The 20,217-nt window shown below is 44.0% G+C and overlaps 1 protein-coding gene across 1 annotated transcript; it reads right to left on the bottom strand.

Annotated features, from left to right (window-relative positions):
- Positions 1-2,968: 2,968 nt before the first annotated feature.
- T265_13442 (hypothetical protein) lies at positions 2,969-19,351 on the bottom strand (the record flags this gene model as incomplete). The annotated part of the gene is made up of 6 exons (XM_009168897.1): positions 2,969-3,598; positions 6,990-7,304; positions 9,533-9,648; positions 14,437-14,625; positions 15,459-15,616; positions 19,283-19,351. The coding sequence occupies 6 exons, from the start codon at positions 19,337-19,339 to the stop codon at positions 3,306-3,308; spliced, it is 1,128 nt and encodes a 375-aa protein (XP_009167161.1).
- Between the last annotated feature and the right edge of the window lie 866 nt (positions 19,352-20,217).

Here is a 20,217-nt window from a genome sequence, read left to right as displayed (position 1 = left end):
AATGTTATGAAAGACAGGGTTATTGACTGATGAGCAAGGTGAGATGGTGTGTAGTAGGGAGCGCGTGACGGGATTGTTTTCTATGAGCATCAACACGAAAATATGATGGTTCGGGTAGAGCCAGCAGATATTCAATAGGTTGATCTCTCAGAATCGAATGCATTACGCCTACCCCTCATTCCTCTCCAGACTGAGTTTGACTGAAGCCTGAATACCCATGCGTGCCTTAGGTTTAACCTACCAAATGTCCTGACCTACTCACAGCGTTGCAAGCTAAGCAATCTCATTGTACGCATTTGTTGGGATGGGTTGTTATAATTATCCTACAGTGTGGTCCATCAAATTACAGGTATACGGTTTTGACGACCTGCTTACTTCTCGCGAACGTGTATTTGGAGCTCGAAATATCCTACGAATTGGGATGAGAAAACAATTTCTTCAGTAAAGAAAAACAGATTAACAAACTCGCGCGAAGTCCTTCGTAAACAGAGTCCCAACTAAATGGAATGACTGTCAGCGAAAAATGCAGACGAACTTTTCGACTGACAAAGTAAGCCTGAGTGTGAGTAACCCTTGGTGCATTATCTAAACGTAAAACTAATAAACCTTGGTTTCTTTCCCTTAGCACTAGTTGGGTTGCTAGTCGTAATTGCGACATTCTCTTTCACCAACGAGTGTGTTTGTGTGGCGGAAGTTTGCACAGCAACATTACGCGCCACGGAGAAGTGCTAAGGAATTTCAGTAGTGAAACAGGAACATGATGTCACAGTAAGTAACTTGGCGTATCTCTACAGCTGATGCTTCCTGTTTGAGAACTCGACGCCCTTTGTTATACAGAGCGGCAGGTAAAAGGATTATATGTGTAGAACACATTAAATACATCCTTGGAAAACTTTGAGATATTTGTACCTAGCAACGTTGTTCTTGGGCAGTCCATATCAAAATGATTCTTGCACAGAGCAGACATACTGCTAAATCCAATGACATCAGACACAGACACCAGAAAGCAAGATAAGCATCTAACTTTATCAGCATTGTCAAGCTGACAATGACCTGAGAATGCCCTACTTATCAGGCTTCCATTGTCACTGAGAAGGAGGTCTGACAGTAAGTTCACAGTAGAGTCTGGAGTACACCCGTGTTACGGTGCAATGACGGTAGTGCCTCAGCACATTTCTGTCTGATCCTTCCAAGCGTTTATTGCAGAACCACCACTGGCACATGAAGTGTATTAAACACGTAAAGTGGGGCATATTTAGTGCGTAGAACAACGTTCTGGATTTACGGACGCGTCACTAGCAGCTGGAATACAACGGATACTGGAAAATGATGGGCTGTTGGGTTCATAATTTTGACCAGTCGGAGCTGGCCTTCATGCTGGACTGACTAGCGGTCCAGTCTTCCGACGAATTACGTGGGGGCTATACCTGTTGACCGTTTCAGCGCCTAATTGCTAGTGGTAAGACGGTTTCATAACTAAGATCCATTAGCAAATCAATTTGGTTTTCACGGGAGACTCAATTGAATCTCTCGTTTATGATGTCCTCCAGCTGATTTGCAAATGAGTGTATTTCTCGAAAACAGTGCAAATTGGGTTCAAGTAGATCATACGGTTGACGGAAACTCGAGGACTGCGCCTACCTGATGAACCCCAAGAAGGGCGAAACCGGTCGTGGGCTGTCGAAGGGTTTCCAGTAACCTTGTGAGTAGTTTCCTTTATGATAAGATCCATTAGATTCAGTAGATAGCTTTCAGACAGAATTACAGAATAAACTTCCTTATCGTTCTGAGTTGCGATCGATGTTTGTGCCGCGACACTAATGAGGTACCCGCGAACGGAATTTGACGTTCACTATCTTTCTACCGATACATTCTTCCATTTCGAATAAGCGATAACCAAAAAGTTCAGGTGATCTTAAGTGATGCGAGTCGTCCTTAGGTTGAATGCTTGCGGAAGCGAAAATGCGCCCTCATTTGAGTATTTGCCGATTTGTACTTGCCTGGACAAACTGTCAGAATTAATTGGATGCAAACACACATAGCTGACAAAGCAAGGTTAGTAAAAACCTGGATTGTGGAGATCATCCGTTGGAGAGAGGAGATACATGAGTCCTAAAAAGAAACAAAGCAACCTTCCGTCAAGAGCCAGGGGAGTATGAACCAGTTCACGAAACCGGTCCACCAAGACCTATCACACAATAGCGCTGAACGCAGGCGAAATTAAGCTTTGCGGAACACGGACCAGAGTTGTTTTGCGGCCTGTTCATAAGGAAACAAGTGTGATGTCTATTGAATCAATTTCGGTGAACGTGGTTAGGTTGCTTAGACCGACGCATCAAATTAGTCGGGACTGGGACGATGGTGATGATTCCTAAATTCTCTGTAATCTTCATAGGGACTAACGAGGTCCACCGATAAATACGAAGAAACGCAAATTACTACGCAACTCGACCTAACTGCGGCTCATAAATAAACACGGTCTCTGACGGATTTTGCATATGAAATTATTTAAATCAAGCACTTCAACGATATTATCAAGTCTGCAAGTGTAGGCAGTGGCCACCTGATACTGAGGTGGGCAGAGCAACGTGAGCGATCATGCACAGTAACAACCGTTGGGGGATGTCCCTTTACAGGCCTGTCTACATCCAAACGTTGCCTGGGTAATCACTCAAATGTAGTCTTTCAAACAATCAGCGAAACAGAGTGAACAATATTCTATGTTATTCTCGAAGAGGATAGAAGGGCTAAGGCCACCAGGTTTTTGGAAGCGGATTCTAACATGGCACACATTCCGGACTTGTTACCTTACTATCGAGGCGATATCGACTGGTTTCCAACGCGCACAAACTACTTCTAGGAAGTTCAGGGGTGGCAAAACCAGCTTCACAGCCCCCCCTATTTTAGAACCGAAGCTAATTGTAAAATAAGTCTCTACACAGCTAACCTCGTATAGAAATCACTTGTACCGAGAACAGAAGGCAATGTCCACATATATTCTGAACGTGAAGGCGAAAACATTTCAAAACATTTCAACGTACCACTCGAACAAGAGAAGAACCAGAATGGTGGATATGGTAATGAGAGGATATCTGAATGGAGCTCATGAAGATAAAATCACATTGAAAAGTAACATGCAGCGTGTTCGAGATCGTCGGGCTGCTCTAACTTGTGGCAAATAATACCCGAAAGAAAATTTCAACTCCAACAAAACGGACAGGTCAGGGGAGAAATGCACTGTGGGAGACATCTTAAAGCAGAAATGGAGAAGAGTAATTGGGACCACAGAACCAAAACCTAGCTACTCATGGAGTCTGCCAAAATCTACCTAACATAGATGGAAGGACGCAGACGGCGAGTAAAGGACCCACGGAACCTTCCACGACCGAACTGGCAAGCAAAGCCACTCCAGGACCAGTCGAATTAGAAGGCGGTAAAATAGGCATAAGTAAAGCATTAATTGCTCGGCGGCACAATGCTTCAGTCAGTTTTGTTACAATGACTGATATCACAGCAAGGGAGACAACCGAAAGGTTTGTGTTGGGGGTCCACAACGAGCGATCTGACGGTTGACACAAGCACAACGCGATCGCTAAACCTGAATGTGAGAATAAGGAAAGTAAGGCGTGCGATGAGCATCCATGAGCAAAAATAACACGAGATCAAACAGCAGTCAGCACAATCAGTACAATATGACGAAAGATAAGACTGCAGGCGAATATCTGAATAAACCGATGGGCTGAAAGGGGCAGAAAGGAATTTACCTTGAAGGCGCTGACTGTAAACTAGGCGACAGACTTATACCAAATGTTTGTGGAAAATGCGCACGAATAGAAAGTTGAAACAAAACGAAGTAGAGGTCAGATTTTACTTTCCTAGGAAGTATGCATCGCCCATTGCTTGGGTGCAGTTTTCAGTTAATTATTTTGGAAAAGTTTTAACGGAGATAAAACACTTCCACGAAAGAAAAGGCACTTGGTGATACGTAACCCATAGAAACTCAAGACAGATCTGTCGATGGGAACTTAATGTGTCGTTTTCTTTGCCATGTTTGACATTCGTATTTTCCGCTGTCCCTCCCCCCAACTTTTGACCAAAACACACTGCAGGCAATAAACCGCTTGTGGAAGTCGGTAATGTGATCGTCTATAAACGTTGTGCGGAGCCAGCGAAAAATACTCATTTGCATACCAATTCGGTTTCACCTGGAGACCCACCTGGAACTCAGTTACATCCCTCGTTTATCATGTTCTTAAGCAACTGAGTGTGCTGCACCAGACCATGTCATGTTTCAGTTGGTAACATACTCGAGATATCGCGGTACATCGTATAGACGCAATACACTACTCATAAGGGTTGTTGAACACTTTTCGACATCCAACCCGGAGCTATATTAGACGGTGATAAGCAATGTAACAGTTGTACTTGTGTATTGTAGTGCTTCAACTAACTTTTCACCGCAACACTACGAATCGTTTCTACTCAGAAAGCATAAAACATCACTAATGCTTTTGTAAGATTGAGCTCGTTAAAAGTAGACACGTTTTCAAACCGCCTGTTCCTAGCTGGTCAACTAGTACTGAAATGTTCGGAACAGACACCTGGGTTGGGTGTTTCTAATCATATCAGGGAAGTTATGTAACCCGACTGTAGTCATTATGTCCAATTGCACAAATTCTCAGCCACCTTCCAAAACGCTTTCGAACTTAATAATGTAATCGAAGTAACCCGATATAGCTTGTCATTTCAAAATGGTGAACCGTCTTTAAAAAGGACCACGTAATGCATTCCCTTGGAGGTTTGGTAAGAATGAGGCCCCCAGCGTTTTTAAGCTTCCGTTTGGCAAGACAAAAGCCTAATCTTACCAGATGAATAGTAAGGAGAATTGATGAGTATACAGCTGGGATAGATGCCAAGCGTCGTTCAAAGCATCCCTTTATTATGGGTATCGGTTAGTAGAAACCAACGTCAGGAACCAACTAGTTCACCTCTTATCAATAGGTGACTTAAAATTGGACAGTGCCGCACATCTAATTTGACTCAAACACACGACAATGAACACGTTACTCAAGAGAAATCAGACGAGCATCCGGTGGTGAAAACATTAGAGTGCGGGGGGGCTCGACAGAGATTCAGGTTTTCCGCATACTGATACGCAACCAAGAACGAGTACTTGGAGGGTGACTATCCAGAATCTACGGTTACTTAGTCGATGAGAAGTGAGCCGGATGTACCTGCCCGCAATTAATCTAACGTCAGAGACTGCCAGTACGTGAACTTGAGGCTTGGCTTTAGATTTTAGTCAGTACTTGAGCTGGCACTTTGAACTGAAAGCAAAAACTGCTGCGGGCTCCACTTGTGCAGAAATATCGCGGTAACGCGCTCCTGACATCCAGGAAACTATCATACCGTTTTGAAATAATCAACGTGATAAGGGGAAAACGGTCATTTGCGGCATATGAGAAATGGTTCCTTTTTTAAATGGAGTAACTAGACTACCACCGTTCATAGAGGATGTTTGTAGCGACCCAGTCACCCACATACTTGACTGTTCAACTCACAGTCGCTCACTGGATCGCGAGGCTTGTCTTTTTCTCATACGCACAAACACGTCGCATTAAGCTGACACATCGGACATCGATTGTCTGCACCGCCTAGTCAGCGCAGCAACCACTCATGTGCCGACGCGCCCACATACACGCACTGGGACCTACATAAGGGCAAACCGAACCCAGTCAACACACACAGACTCCCGCGCTCGCAGGGAGCAGGACGTCAACCTTTCCACAAGTCCACGGACAACCATGGAGTACGTGTAGCAGTCGAACTGCGGAGAAAAACACGTTCCCGCCGTCCGGACTTCCACCAAGGGACTCTCGCATCCGATAAGTTCCCTTTTTGACTTGCTCCCATCCTCGCACTGTATTTATTTTCATACGTGTCGCAACCATACAAAAACCTTTCCACAAGTCCACGGACAACCATGGAGTACGTGTAGCAGTCGAACTGCGGAGCAAAACACGTTCCCGCCGTCCGGACTTCCACCAAGGGACTCTCGCATCCGATAAGTTCCCCTTTTGACTTGCTCCCATCCTCGCACTGTATTTATTTTCATACATGTCGCAACCATACAAAAACTTCTATTAGTGCACATTCACCTTCTGATTTGTATTATGACTATCATCACCTGTGCATTAATATGTTACAGGATTGCAGAACACAAGAAAAATGGACTTCGATACCGTCGGCTCGACATCCGTTTCGCAGCACTTTTCACAAGATGTGTCAAAGATGCTCAAAAAAACTTTTGGATGCGAAAGCAATTGTCAAGTTCTAATTTCTAGGGTTTGTGATTCCAACTAGTGTAACTGTGAATCAACCATTGATATAATGGAAAACAATATGCTAAAACATGTGTTGAATTGGCTTTCCGCAGAAAGCGAACTGAGCTTTTCGCGTACCATCTATGTGCGGTTCGACATTCAAGGCATGCCTAGGTTCCGCCTTCATGCAAATCAGTCACCGACATCAAGTACGGTCAGATCTTTAAGTAAGTGGAATGAATCCACAAGACAGCCCACAGAATTAAGAATTACATTCGAACTTGCTGTCTATCTAAAACCGAAGTATGCTATGCGGTAACTTTCCCTCCAGCTTATAGAGGTATTGATTGTGGAATAAAAAGTCTTGTTCAACGATGGACTGTAAAAATTACCGAAATTTTATGAACTTCATCAGTTGGTGACAGTTTGTCTCGTAATCGAATGCTCAGGTTCACGGAGAACCTCACTTGTAGGGGCACTGATTTCAGATAATACTGTGATTACAATTTGACGACAAAAGACCATCATATGTCAAGGGTTAGTTGGAAAACGGATAGCGAGCTTTGAGAGAGTTATTAGTATGCAGTGACGAGAGTCCCACATGAGGTAACGAATTCGAAAGCTGGTCTCACAAATTGGAATAGGTTTCTCTACTACCGAACTCACCGGATAAATAACCCGCAATGCGTGCAAAACCAACCATTAGTGAAGAGGACAGGTGCACCCATTCGGGTCGACGACAAGCCCGCTGCGCCAACTTGACGGACCAATTGACGTCCACACCAAGTATCGTCTGCAAGAACCAACTAAACATCCAAGCCAACAGAAGCGAGCCAAAACCAAAGCCGATCAACAGACCAGGCGTTCGAATCAAATAAACTAAGTAATTAACCATCCCATGATTCAGGGTGGACTTCGATGGTTTCGATGCTAGTTGGACCACTTGAAATAAATGGGTGAAAAAGTATCCAAAACAGAGACCTGAAACAGGAAACGAGAAAGGATCCTAAACTTTGGTGACCATGCCATGCGTAAAAAAATTGCTTGTCGGAGGAGAGTGATCAAAACGAACTAGGGTAATTACGAACATCAAAATATTGTCAATTATTATTGGTGGTAAATCGGGCCACGGATGACCGAAACTCAGTGGTTAGGGCGAATACTTACTGACCAGAAGGTATGTGATTCGAACAGAACTTATGCATCACGACTGAGCCTATTTGGGATTTGGAAACCTGGCAGTATGTGGACCTTTATGCTTTCTTCAGGAGGGATGGCAGCCAGGCACCCAAAGGGTGTTACAGCTGAACGAGGTTAAGCATACAACACTGACCAAAAGCCAATGTACCCAGACAGTAGTACACTAACGTCAGTCGATGAACTGTTAACATCTGTCATCACAACTGATCAGGTATAGAAGTATCACCTCATAAAAACTTCAAGGAAGAACAAGTAACGTTGCTCAGGCAAATAGCATGAGTTTATCGATTTTCCGCGCTCAGGTCAGACCTTCAAACTGTAGTTTATGATGCTATTTCTAGTCGAGGTAATTCTGACCCATAATGTCAAGACGGACTGTTATGACACATGCACTGGTGCACCCATGCAGCACGTTCACTGCATAGAGATTCATAATCATGCGGAATTGGGTACATCTTTCCAACACCCGTGGTTGAACATCACGATAACAAATTACCCCTCCGGATTTTGTCCACAATTCCTTACCCGTATACCTGTGTCTTGGGACCAGATGGATCTATCTGGCTGAGCCCATTTAGTTAGTTAATCAATTAATCAATTAGTATTCACGTAGTTAATTCTAGAAGCCGATTCTGATCGTGCGGTCATTTCATTTTCAGATCGAGTGTTGGCGGGGTTATTTCAAATACGACAAAGCAAAGTACACACCTGAACCACAAGGTCACTGCTAACCAGGATGATGCCATTGAAACTACAATCACATTAAACCTAGTCAAGCAATTCAAGCGAGTTTGAACAGGCACTTCAATGTGCCTCCGCTTGGTGCAGCAAAGGTTGACGCTCTTCAACGACATGCACGTACATCCGCTAGAGCTGTGAGTACACATCATCANCTTTCCAACACCCGTGGTTGAACATCACGATAACAAATTACCCCTCCGGATTTTGTCCACAATTCCTTACCCGTATACCTGTGTCTTGGGACCAGATGGATCTATCTGGCTGAGCCCATTTATTTAGTTAATCAATTAATCAATTAGTATTCACGTAGTTAATTCTAGAAGCCGATTCTGATCGTGCGGTCATTTCATTTTCAGATCGAGTGTTGGCGGGGTTATTTCAAATACGACAAAGCAAAGTACACACCTGAACCACAAGGTCACTGCTAACCAGGATGATGCCATTGAAACTACAATCACATTAAACCTAGTCAAGCAATTCAAGCGAGTTTGAACAGGCACTTCAATGTGCCTCCGCTTGGTGCAGCAAAGGTTGACGCTCTTCAACGACATGTACGTACATCCGCTAGAGCTGTGAGTACACATCATCAATATATCAGTCCAGTAACTGGCTTTAAAATATGAGTGTTATCGTGACCCAGTGAGCACATATTCTCGCACTTTATTCGGCGTAGGAAGCATTCCTAATTCATGACCGATTTCGGGACGAAAGGGATATTGCAGATGGATCGCTGTGATTGTACAACCATTATTAGGTTTTTATCTCACTGGCTTTTCCATTCTTATGCGCGTATCACGTGCGCACCATGCGCACACAGAAAACATCCCATTGGTTTGTTTTTCACCACAGGAACGAACCAGTGGACCATACGTGAAGGTAGCGCGATTGCCTTCACTGCTCTTGAAATTATCACACTTGCTTCTTGACGTATCAATCCTGCTCTTGCACTTATGGTTCCTTCAGTCGAAGTTGGAATGGTACGGTCCGGAGAACGCTAGTCACACAAAGCATTTCCATGAATGGAATGAAAATCGGATGTGAAGTGTCGCTCAAATCTAGATGACGACAAATCTGTGGGCTGGAAAGGAACATTACCAATGCAGTCAACCGGCAGAGATTGTAAAAATAGTAGGAAACAGTATCCGAGAGCGTCTACGCTGTTTCTGTGATATGTGGCACTACTTGGGGAAATTTTTTCTGTATATCATCCGCATACGACGAAATCAATTAGGTTAAATAAACACAGAATGGATAACTAGACAGCATACCTGAAACTACTCCGGCAAGCACCTGGTGGGGAAAGTGTGCCGCCAAGTAGCACCGACTCAATCCCAGAACCAGAATGAACAATCCAAAAATAAGGAGCACCAGTTCTCCGTAGGGACTGGAATGAAGAAACAATCACCGTCAGTCAGCTGGATTATAATGAAGAAATGCATGCGAATCACCTGCAAGATGAAAGTGTACTATTCAACACATTTGACAATGTGGTTTAAAACAACAGACCTTGTATCTTATCGGTCAGAAAACGAATTTCAAAAAAATACACCAACGACTGCTGGATATAATGACAAATCCCCACTGCCTAAATTAGTGACCGTTGCCTTGGCAATAGCGATTATGTAGAAACTACGTTCAACTGGTACCAAAAGGTAATTGAACTACCGTATTACAGTGTCTTAAAATGCGTACTGATATCTCATTATCTTGGCCTGTTCGTAAGACCCGTGATCAAGGGGTAAATTTCAGGCATCGTTGCGACGAAAAAGCTATCAACCGATGGAATGAAATGGCATAGTCTGCGTTCTCCGTAATGGATTGGCAATCAGCTTGAACAATTTAGGTTCAAGTAAAACATGCGACAGAAAATGGGGATTCGTCAGGTTACAAAGTTGGTCAGGGGAGAAGATTCCATCAGCAACATCCCCTCCCGTTGCCAAGCTGAATCCGTGATAGAGTCAACTAGGAAATTGTTCGTTACAACGGGTGACTCGGTGCTAAGAATAATGAGTTAAGGGAAGGCTTATATAAATTGGGATCGGGTCTGGTTCTTCTGCATAGTTGTAAATGAGTGTATTTCGTCAACTGCGTAAATGCTCAAGTAGAACGCAAGGTTAATGAAGTTTAAGGAGAGGAGTCCGAGGGGGAGAAATTGGTGGTGGGTCACCGAGGAGTTTTCAACAAACTTATGACTAGTATGTTCTGTCAAGAATAAACACTGCGATTCCTCGAATGTCATACGAAGACAAACACGAGCCAGTCATAGTGCAGTTAACACAAATATGATTTTGTTGTGGGTAGTTGCGGGAGTTGTAGTGCTCACATTCACACCACTCTCGTTTGGAAAGTCGTCCTCCTGCCCTGGCGTAATTATTCTGGTGAGTCCACACCAAAGAGAGAGCAATAGAAGCACCGTAAACACTACAAATCCCGCAACCACTTACAACAGAATCAAAAATTGTCCAGCGGGTTTCAAGCATCTGTAGCACTACCTGACTGGAAAGCCCTGACGGGCAGTTCAGTCGATCGTCACAACCAAGACAGTTAGTGCGTCGTCGTTCAGGTGTCAGGCTTACCAATCCTATTGCTCAAGTGTGAACACGTTCACCTGCTCAGATGTGGAAATTAAAATGTGTCCAACGTGCGCTGCTACCAATCCTCTCAAGTGTGAACACGTTCACCTGCTCAGATGTGGAAATTAAAATGTGTCCAACGTGCGCTGCTGAAGTAGTGGTAACACACTCGACTCACGTATCAGATGTCCGGAATTCAACCACCGACATGTTTAAGGATATGCACTGCTGATACGTTCTAATAAGAGCTAGGCTTGGACAAATTGGCAGTATTCCAGCCCTTGTGCTCCCCCTAGTGGCATGGCAGTTAAACACCGAGAAGGTGCTACAGCTGAAGGCATCTATTTATTGATTTACTTCTAGTATGAGCGAAACTCGAATCCAGTAATTCCCCCTTTGGTGCGGACTGACTAAAGTTACTCCAGGATAGCAGGACGACTGTTCGAACGAGTGATATGAATGTAAACAAATGGAATCTGCAAATGAGTGCATGTCTTATCTGGTCTACTTCGTACCAGTTTCTGTGAGGTTTGCGTGAGGTTGTGCTACGACAACCAGATGAGGAGGTTGCGCATTCGACCATATCTGCTAATCACTTCTCCAAACTGGCCTGGCCTGGCCACTTCTCAAGAAGAATCTCGGACGTCTTCAGGTATTCGACCACATGTCCCCAATGCTTAGCTTGAATCTGCGAATCCGCAGTGAAGTGAAGCAGACGGCACCTCACTCAAAGAATGCATTCACCACTGCAAGCTAAGTTCTTGATTCCCCATCCCATGTCCTTTTTCTCCTCTTTACGTTATAAGACTTTGTTCAAATAAACTCACATGATCGTACAACAGTGAGGCATTAGTATTCGCATATGGTGCTGCTGTCAATGATAGTGATGACGGTTCAGTTATCCCTCGCGAGCTTGTAAAACTTGGTGTTTAGTTACCTAGCTGTTGGTCCTATTTGGATATTGGTGCATTCGCTACATTTAATATTATAAGTACGATCGTTAGTCGTTTCAACCGAGTGGATGTCCTCCAATTGTACTGATTCTGAGAGTGGAGCTTTTGCCTTATGGACCATTGCTCTCTTTGAATAATCTCAGCTGTTCCTGCTTTACGTAGAATGACTGCTGTGGAATCTATTGTTTACTAGGTGCTGATACTGAAACCAATAACTTTCACTACCACTTAAAGAGAGTTCCTAGCCATCCACCTTCTCGAAGTCTTTGTTGCTGAACTTTGAATGAGGGTTCTAATTCCTGAAGTTGCCAATCTCATTATGTTTGACCACAAGTGTCAGCCACAACGCCAAAACCTCACCAAGACCCCAGCGGTACTCGTCGTTTGGACTGATGAAGCTTTTGTCAAAAGCGAGACTGTGCGCAGCAATAAATGTACCGAACTTTTTCCAAACTTTTCAAAAGCGATTACTTCTCAGTCGGTTTCCAATTAACTGTTTACCAGTTTATGGTTGAACAATTCACCGATCCTCGAAGTGAAGTGATTAGCTTAAAACCCAAGACAGCCATTTACGGCAGGGGGCATACTAACCTACCGACACGACCATCAATAATGGATAGAAAACGCAGAGGCAACAGCAAAAGAACTGCGTTTAGTTACTAATTAAGAGAAATATCTGCTATAATATACAGTGACGTTGATTGAAAAATTAGATCTCTCCGGTTGCAAGCTCCCAAAGTGATAAAAACCCGAAGCAGGGCTAGAGGTGGGCAGTGAGAATGGGTGCGTACAATAAAGAAACAACAGTATTCTAGTACGCGCACCGGTTAAGTGATCTAAAATCAGGAGTGTGCCCAATCCACAGTATTCGAACAAAATGGCTAGCAAACTTTTCGTCCCCACGATGAACATACTAAACTATTGGAAGATCAAGCCTGTGAAAATCAATTGATTTATTGGTGGACACGTAACCAGACGGAGATTTTTGCACACAACGAAACCTAAAGTAAATGTTTGTAGAATCTCTACAATGAGCAGAGTGTACGAAACGTCCTACAATGATTGAACTGACGAAACACCCCTGAAACGGATAAATATTTGAATATACGGTATTCGTTCTCCACTCAGGCTTTAGGTTAGCTGATCAGCTTCTGTCATGCTAAGAGGAAATGGTTATAGCTTGCGAGTGACACACATAGTGAGGAAGGCATAAAAAAGCGCGTACGTCTACCTTGAGTAGATAAGATGGTCGTTAGGAACAGTACAAAATGCCTATTGGTGGCATCGGGTGTTACTTTTTCTGAGAAACCTTTAGACTCGTTAGCCGGGAAAAAATGGGATCACTTAAGTCCTCTGACTATATATGTAAACCTAGCGACTTAAGTTTACACTTTTCCAACCAGGATCCACATTAGTTAAGTTCCAAGTACCTGGCAGATGTCAGCTTAGGTTAATCTTTGGGTGAAATTGAATAAATCAACCAAATTTGATCCTACAGGGAAAAAAATCAGAATTTCCCAATGAAACGCTGGAATGGTTGTAATGAGCCAACAGCATCAAACGCACGAGGAGTGCTTCATACCCGGTTAACACTTCTTGAACAGGTTCGGTTATCCCGACAGATAACATCGAACAACTGTAGGCGGGAAATATAATGTTGGGGGTTCGTTCTTCGGGTTGTTTCCACAGTGAGTACTATGTCAAGAATAAGTTCATATAACCACCAAAAGCTTGACCATTTAAGATGTCAGAATGTAGCCGGGTTAGTTGCACCAAAGAAGCATCGGAAACGGCAGTGATCGCATTGTACTCCGCTATCCACTGAGAATTCGGGGCAATGCAGATACGTACCTTCCACATCATAAACGAGAAGGATACACATCGAAACGTCTAAGACAATCAAAACACAGCCGGGTGAAGGTAAGATAGAGACACCTCTATGTGCAGCTAAACGCGTAGATACAGAAAAGGGAACACGGGAAGTCACAAAGCTACCCACAACACAGAGCAGAAAAACGGATATCCAAAAAGGATGAATTGCCAAAATGCAACGTCCCTGGAGAAATCACAACAAATTGGAAAACAGAGCAGTCTACAGCGTTTGCGGCCGATAAGAGAAATTCAAAAAACAACAGGATAGCCAAAATAAAACATCCAGCGAAGAAAAGCCACACAGTTTGCGTCACGCTGATCAGTGCCAACACATAGCTTACCTGGGTCGTTTGCTTCCAGTATGTCTGGGAGTGTAAAGACATGCGCAGAGAACAAGAGAACAAATGGTTTCGAGGGATTGCAGATCATAAATTGGTACGTGCAAGAGAAAGTGAGAACCGCATTCTTCTTATAAATAAAGGGACAAGAAGAGGGAATCAAGCGCTTTGGTAAAACCGCCGGTATTGAGATAATCGATATACTAATCCATGGCCTTACAGTAAAAAAAATATCAATTCAAATGGGAAAGAAAATATCACTAGTAAAAATTTCTTTGCTCTGATGGCTTTTGGTAGGTTTAAATTAGGTGAAATTAAGTTTAAATTAACCGAGTTCATAGATGCTATCATCAAAATAATAGAGGTATATTACAGATGATAAATAAGATGTTAGATCTGAGTTCAAAATAAGTCGGGTTGGTGTTCTGGTGCTTACCTTAGAAGACATTGATAAAGGTATAACACTAAGGGGACCAAACTTGCGAGTGTGATCATACAGTGCCCCGATGGACTGCCTGGACCAGTTTCGCATGTAACTGGGAATTGTTCAAGGTGCATAACAGCCGTATTGGTTTTTCGAGCATACAAACCGACCCACCAATAGGGTCGATGGCCATGAAGGATCCTGAGGAAGAAGTTAGGAGAGATTCAGATTTTGGTAGCTTTTTCAGTGCAGATGAGATACACAAGGTACTCAAAAACTAAGGGGTGCTATCAGTAGAAGTCGAACATAGTAATGGGCCTTCCTTAAAACGGGTGGAATTCAACAATATTCCTGAAGTGCGTCCTGTTAGGCATCATTCGGCAAGTGATCTTCGTGATTATCCGGTATTTATTACCTTACAACATCTGACTCCTGCGGAAGGATAAATCGGCTTCGTGAACGAAGGTAACTTCTTTGAATATTTGATATATCACTAAGGATTCGTTCGATGAGCTCATCTGGTCCTTTATTTTCAAAAAAACGACTTAAGATACCAGGGTCTAACCGTGAACCATAAGCCATTCGACGCCATGACTTCATATACCGCTTCAACCATTGCACCAATTCCTTCCGCCCGATCCTCTGGTTTTGCCAATACCACGCATGGTATGACTCCAGCGGCCGAGGCCGTACATGAAATAACCCGATAATCAGGTTAATCATAGGTTAGCACCACACTTTTATGTCAAGGGGGATTCAGCCAGCGCACGCATCCCAAACCAGGCTAATATGCATCTTTCGGTGCCAACACCATAAACCTAGTCAACGACAACTATTCGGACCGTAGTTTTCAAAAAAAGGGTGTAGTGTGAGCATGGGACCAGATATATAAGAGGCTTGCTCTCGACAACAGTCATTAACCTTATTCCATCGGGTAGCTCTCAAGGGAAGGTAGATGGAAATGCGGAACGACTGAACAACCGTTTATTCAATACTCAAGTAACGTGTACATTCTGGACCAATATGAAGCTTACCACTTTAGGAGTCCGCTGAACCATTCCGTAAACGAAGCACACAGCATTGTCACCAGTCCGAGAGTTGGATTCAAATAGTAGGCCAGGGGAAATACGAGCGCATAGGCTATCAAAGGGCTCCCTAAGTGGCTTGTGTTGATCATCAGCGAGTCTAAATACTGTACAGGTATCAAGTGGAAAAGAAGTCAAGTGAAACTGGTGGAACGTTTGCGTAACCTAAGTTGTACATTCAAGACAAAGTAAGAGCTCAATGCAAATATGCCAGAAATGAACATAGAAAGCGCTTAAAATGAATCGAAGTTATTCAAACTATCAGTCTATAAAACTTGCGAAAATTTGTTTCTGAAAGAAGCGAGCATGGAAGATTTACGAAGACTCTGTGTCTGGCCATTGGTATCCCGAAAGCACTGGGCGGGTCTGGTGGGAATATTAGATCAGTAAAGCTGAGGTAAGTCCAAAAGTCTTTGGGAAAGTCCACTCCTTCCCGACAGATCAGCTGGTCACACTCAAGTTAGTGGAGTGGTTAGTTCGTGCACCCTGTATGCCGTAGAACCGCTTGCTACGTACAGTCCACTTCGTTCAACCTTGTGTCGGGTGCCATCAGACAAGGCTGTCCACTCTCCCCTTCCTTGTTCAACTTTAACGAGGCAAACGGTGAAAGGTCTCCAAAACCCCAGTGTTCAATTTTTTCCGGTGAGAACCTTGTCGATCTGGAATACTTAGACGACAGCGTCCTTAACTTTGTAGACGGATATGAAGCACAATCTCTCGAATCAACTGACCACCTTCATACTATCTCTCGGCATGCGCTTTCACCTTAAAAGTGCAAAGTCGTGCTTCAGAACGTACACTCTATGAACATGCCCCTTGCCATTCAAGGAGAATGACTGGAGGTTGTGGAGAGCTTAACATACCTCGGTAGTTGTATGAGCTCTGACGGAAACGTCTGAAGTCAGTGTACAAATCTCAAAGGCCAGAATCACGTTTGCTAGTCTGTGCCACTTGTGGCGTAAAAAAGGCATATCACTGACTCTTAAGGGTCGCATGAACCATGCCACAATAAGGGCTGTATTGTTGTATGGCTGCGACACATGGCCTTCATGGACAGACGAGCTGAGACATCTTCAGGCTTTGGAGAACTGATGTCTTGGAAGATTTATAGGTATTCGATGGTGCCAACGAATTCAGGAAGCGATAATTAGAAGACGGGTATTCTGGTGTGCAACGGATACTTCACTTGCGTAAAACGTCCAACTACATCAACTACGGTGGCTGTCATGTCTTACGCATGCTTAAACGCCGTCAACTGAGACGAGTGTCGTTCTCCGTGTTTCCTTTGGAATGGCACGAACCGCGAGGTGGAGAATGACTTGGCAGAAGGATGTGGAAGAGGTGGCGCCGCCCGCCTTCCAGGATGGGTTTCCCTTGACAACCCAATAAGCTCGGTTGTACGCACTGCAGGAAATGGTGGCTAATTGACATCATTGACATTCATGCATTCCTGAGTCCCTGATTAAGTGCCTGGATGTGCATGTACTTCAGAATGCTCACGGTGATCTAGCCACGGAACCTTCCTTCACCCACTCTTCTCTCTTCATTCTAATGCTTTAAAATAACTTTGTGGTAGTATTGAAGTGAAACACCGGTGTAGCACTGATTGTGTTGTCTGTTCTAATCTTCTAACCAGGGGCATGTCTGTCAGACCTCTATCCACCAAACTGGGAATTAGAAAATTTGTGGGTGTCACAAGTACCCTCCCCAGTTCAATGCATTATGGAGACGCACAAGTAGCCACATCACAAGAGCTGGTCGGTAGTGTTACGCAACTAGGCAAGTCCATGGCATAGACCATATGTATTTGGGAACTACTAAATTAGCGTATTTAATCGGCTGTTTTTATTTACTATAAAATCGACCTATTCCTCAGAGTCAATATCGGAAATCATGACTGGGTGGCTAGTGGGCTCTTTCGGTTGGAATTATACTTCCGTATGACTGGATGCTATATCCAAAATTATCTTTAAGAGACTTCGAAATCTCTTCCGCTTGCGATATTACATTCATTTTTAGTCTTTTATTTACAGTTTATTACACAGGTACCGTTACATGAACTCCTTTTGTCAACTGATGGGCACTACTTAAGGTGATCACCACAGATGGTAAAGCTACGAACTACCCATTCCTTCCAATCACCAAAGCAACGTGAGCGCAAAGATCATCCCTGACTATTTGAGCCTATCAACCTTTGGCTTTCTGTTCCTGCATAAGCGCCTGCTGTACCTACTGCATGTACAACCAGTACCGACGATCGCTTGTACACAGAAATTTAAACTCGGTCCCCTAGGACAGAACAAATGAGACAATTCAGTGAAAAAAGTCTGGCCCTTACCGTTTTCTGGTGTTGCTATCAATAGTGATGATTCCAGCACCTTCGTTTTCCGTTTCACTTACGAATTAGTAACAAACTACACAAAACTATCCGGAAAAATGGGTCCCGCGTCGATAATTCTTAAGACATTCCTCATTGAGTGCATTAATAACGGTTTCCGAAATACCATTCAAGCCATTGACTGTTCGGGTGGATAATGGAACTTCAACATCTTCAAGCTGTGCTCTCTGACTTTCACCCTATCAGTTAACAGAAGGTGCTGCAGTTTCTCTGTCAATTGACCTGTTAGGTCGTACGTGTATAAATCAGATCCCACTCCCCGTTCAACCATCCTACACGGACTGCTTTGAGCAGTTGTCAAACCCGTGTTGGACGTCTCGCATGCTTTCCACTATCGTAATCAATGTGTATGATTTAGGGAGACCAGAATAAAAAAAACTGGTCGATTATATGCGGACAGTCGTAACCGGAATCAAACGCGAGACATAACCATACGTAAAAACTGCATATTTGTCATGGTTAAAGCTATTACCGTTTCATTAGCTGATGAGTTGCGGAATAAGGGTTAGATAGCTACGCGTTGGAGGCGGTAGCCGATATAACTGATGAACAAATACAGAGGTGTCAGTAAACTTTTCATTGTGGAGACAGGGAGGGGGGCTGTACGCCGAAGGCTTGGATGCAGGGCCGAGTCAACCGGAAAAACCTCCTTATCGTCAACAGCACATTGCACACTCATTCCAAACTGCCCGGGGCCTATTTCAATCCGGAGGATACAACGACACCCGTGTTCCTCTCCTGCATAAAACACCTCAGTGGGTTGCTGTCAATGTGGCAGGAAGCGTACGGTTCCTGATGGCCAAATGACAGAAACTCCCACTTGTTCGCGTTAATTGACAGTTTCCACTTTTCGGACCAAACAGAATGAGAGCCGGTCGCTACCGAGGACGTACTTAAATGAAGAAACATTTGATCACAACTTGAGAGCATCGACATTTACAACCTCTGTTCAATGTCGCGGAAAGATAATCAGTGACCTATTATGATAGATAATTCGTATAGTTCGTGCCACAACAAACAGCGCGACCAAAGGGGTGTAAATTCACTAGCCTTGGTGTAGAAAAAGTAGCCAAACAGAAGTCAACAATCCGATCCAGCAAATCGGTAACCGCATAGCTTCTGCAAAAGGACATCCTGTAGAATATTATCGGCGACCCTAAAATCTACGAAAACCACGTCAGGGCGGAAACCGGAATGTAGTTCAGCTGTTCACTTTTATGGATACATGAAAAAGTGTAACGAAAAATGAAACATCCGCAGGTGGTTCTTTATTTCCCGGACCATAGCGCCCTGAAAACAAGATCGACAATGGAGTACCATTCCCTTTGCAATTGTAATATTCGGCGATCGAGTGGAAACAAGGGACAACACAAACCTGAAATCGCTGAATCCATTGAATAAATCCGACACCACAAACATGCAACGTCTCCATTCCTAACACGCGGGCTTAGAGACCCTGAAGCCCAGGTTCCTGTGGTCCCAAGGTCACGGGCCGAGAAAAGGTGGGACAGGGCTTGTCTGCGAAACCCAAAAATCGCTCAGCTTATTGTCCCGGAGGATCCAGATAGGTTTCGTTGCGTTGCGGCGGCCTAATAAATTTCCAATTCAGCCACTCTCCACGTTCTCTCCCGCAGGTATTGGTCATTGAATATCGGAAATTAGATCTATCTGGGGTCAGTGTGTCGCTGAAGTCAAATCATTCCGCAAGATTCCCGACCCATCAGCTTGCCGCGAGGTAACCCCCTAGAGATTCAAACAGAAGGCAGCAGACGTGAGTGTGTGAATACTGCGTCGTTCGGCAAATCTGCGTCATTATTCCACCGTGTCTATCTTCATCAGCGAAGACTCGAGACCAACAGGCGTCTGGTTTCAGCTTGCGGTGGTCCACAGATACGCACACTACCATTTCAGATGTTAATATATTTCAATCGTTCAAGGTTTGTATAGGAGAGAGGCACATTAGTTATCCTTGACCTTTTCATACCCAACTCTCGGAGCTGAAATTTTCCGCATTAGACAATAGAATCTGGAAGGGTTGGCCCCTTAAGCGAATTTGGAAACGTAGACTCCGATACGGAACTTTGAGTGACGCGTAGGTTCGACAATCCCGAATATCAAAAGGAAGAATTGGGTTCGTAATTCTACGGTACTATTTACACAAGGGTAAGCAAATGTGTACAACAAACCTCGATTGTTCCTGTTCGTAGCGTCAACAAGTTCACAGATCTGTCACTGACTGGCACAGTGCAATGTTAAAGTCCGCTCACCAAACAACGGCGAGTGGAATGACGGCTCAGTAGCGTGGGTGCC

Source organism: Opisthorchis viverrini, assembly GCF_000715545.1.
Source record: "Opisthorchis viverrini unplaced genomic scaffold opera_v5_66, whole genome shotgun sequence".
In the NCBI taxonomy this organism is placed as follows: Eukaryota; Metazoa; Platyhelminthes; class Trematoda; order Opisthorchiida; family Opisthorchiidae; genus Opisthorchis; species Opisthorchis viverrini.
Note: the sequence above shows the minus strand (reverse complement) of the source record. Positions and strands in the feature narration are given on the sequence as shown.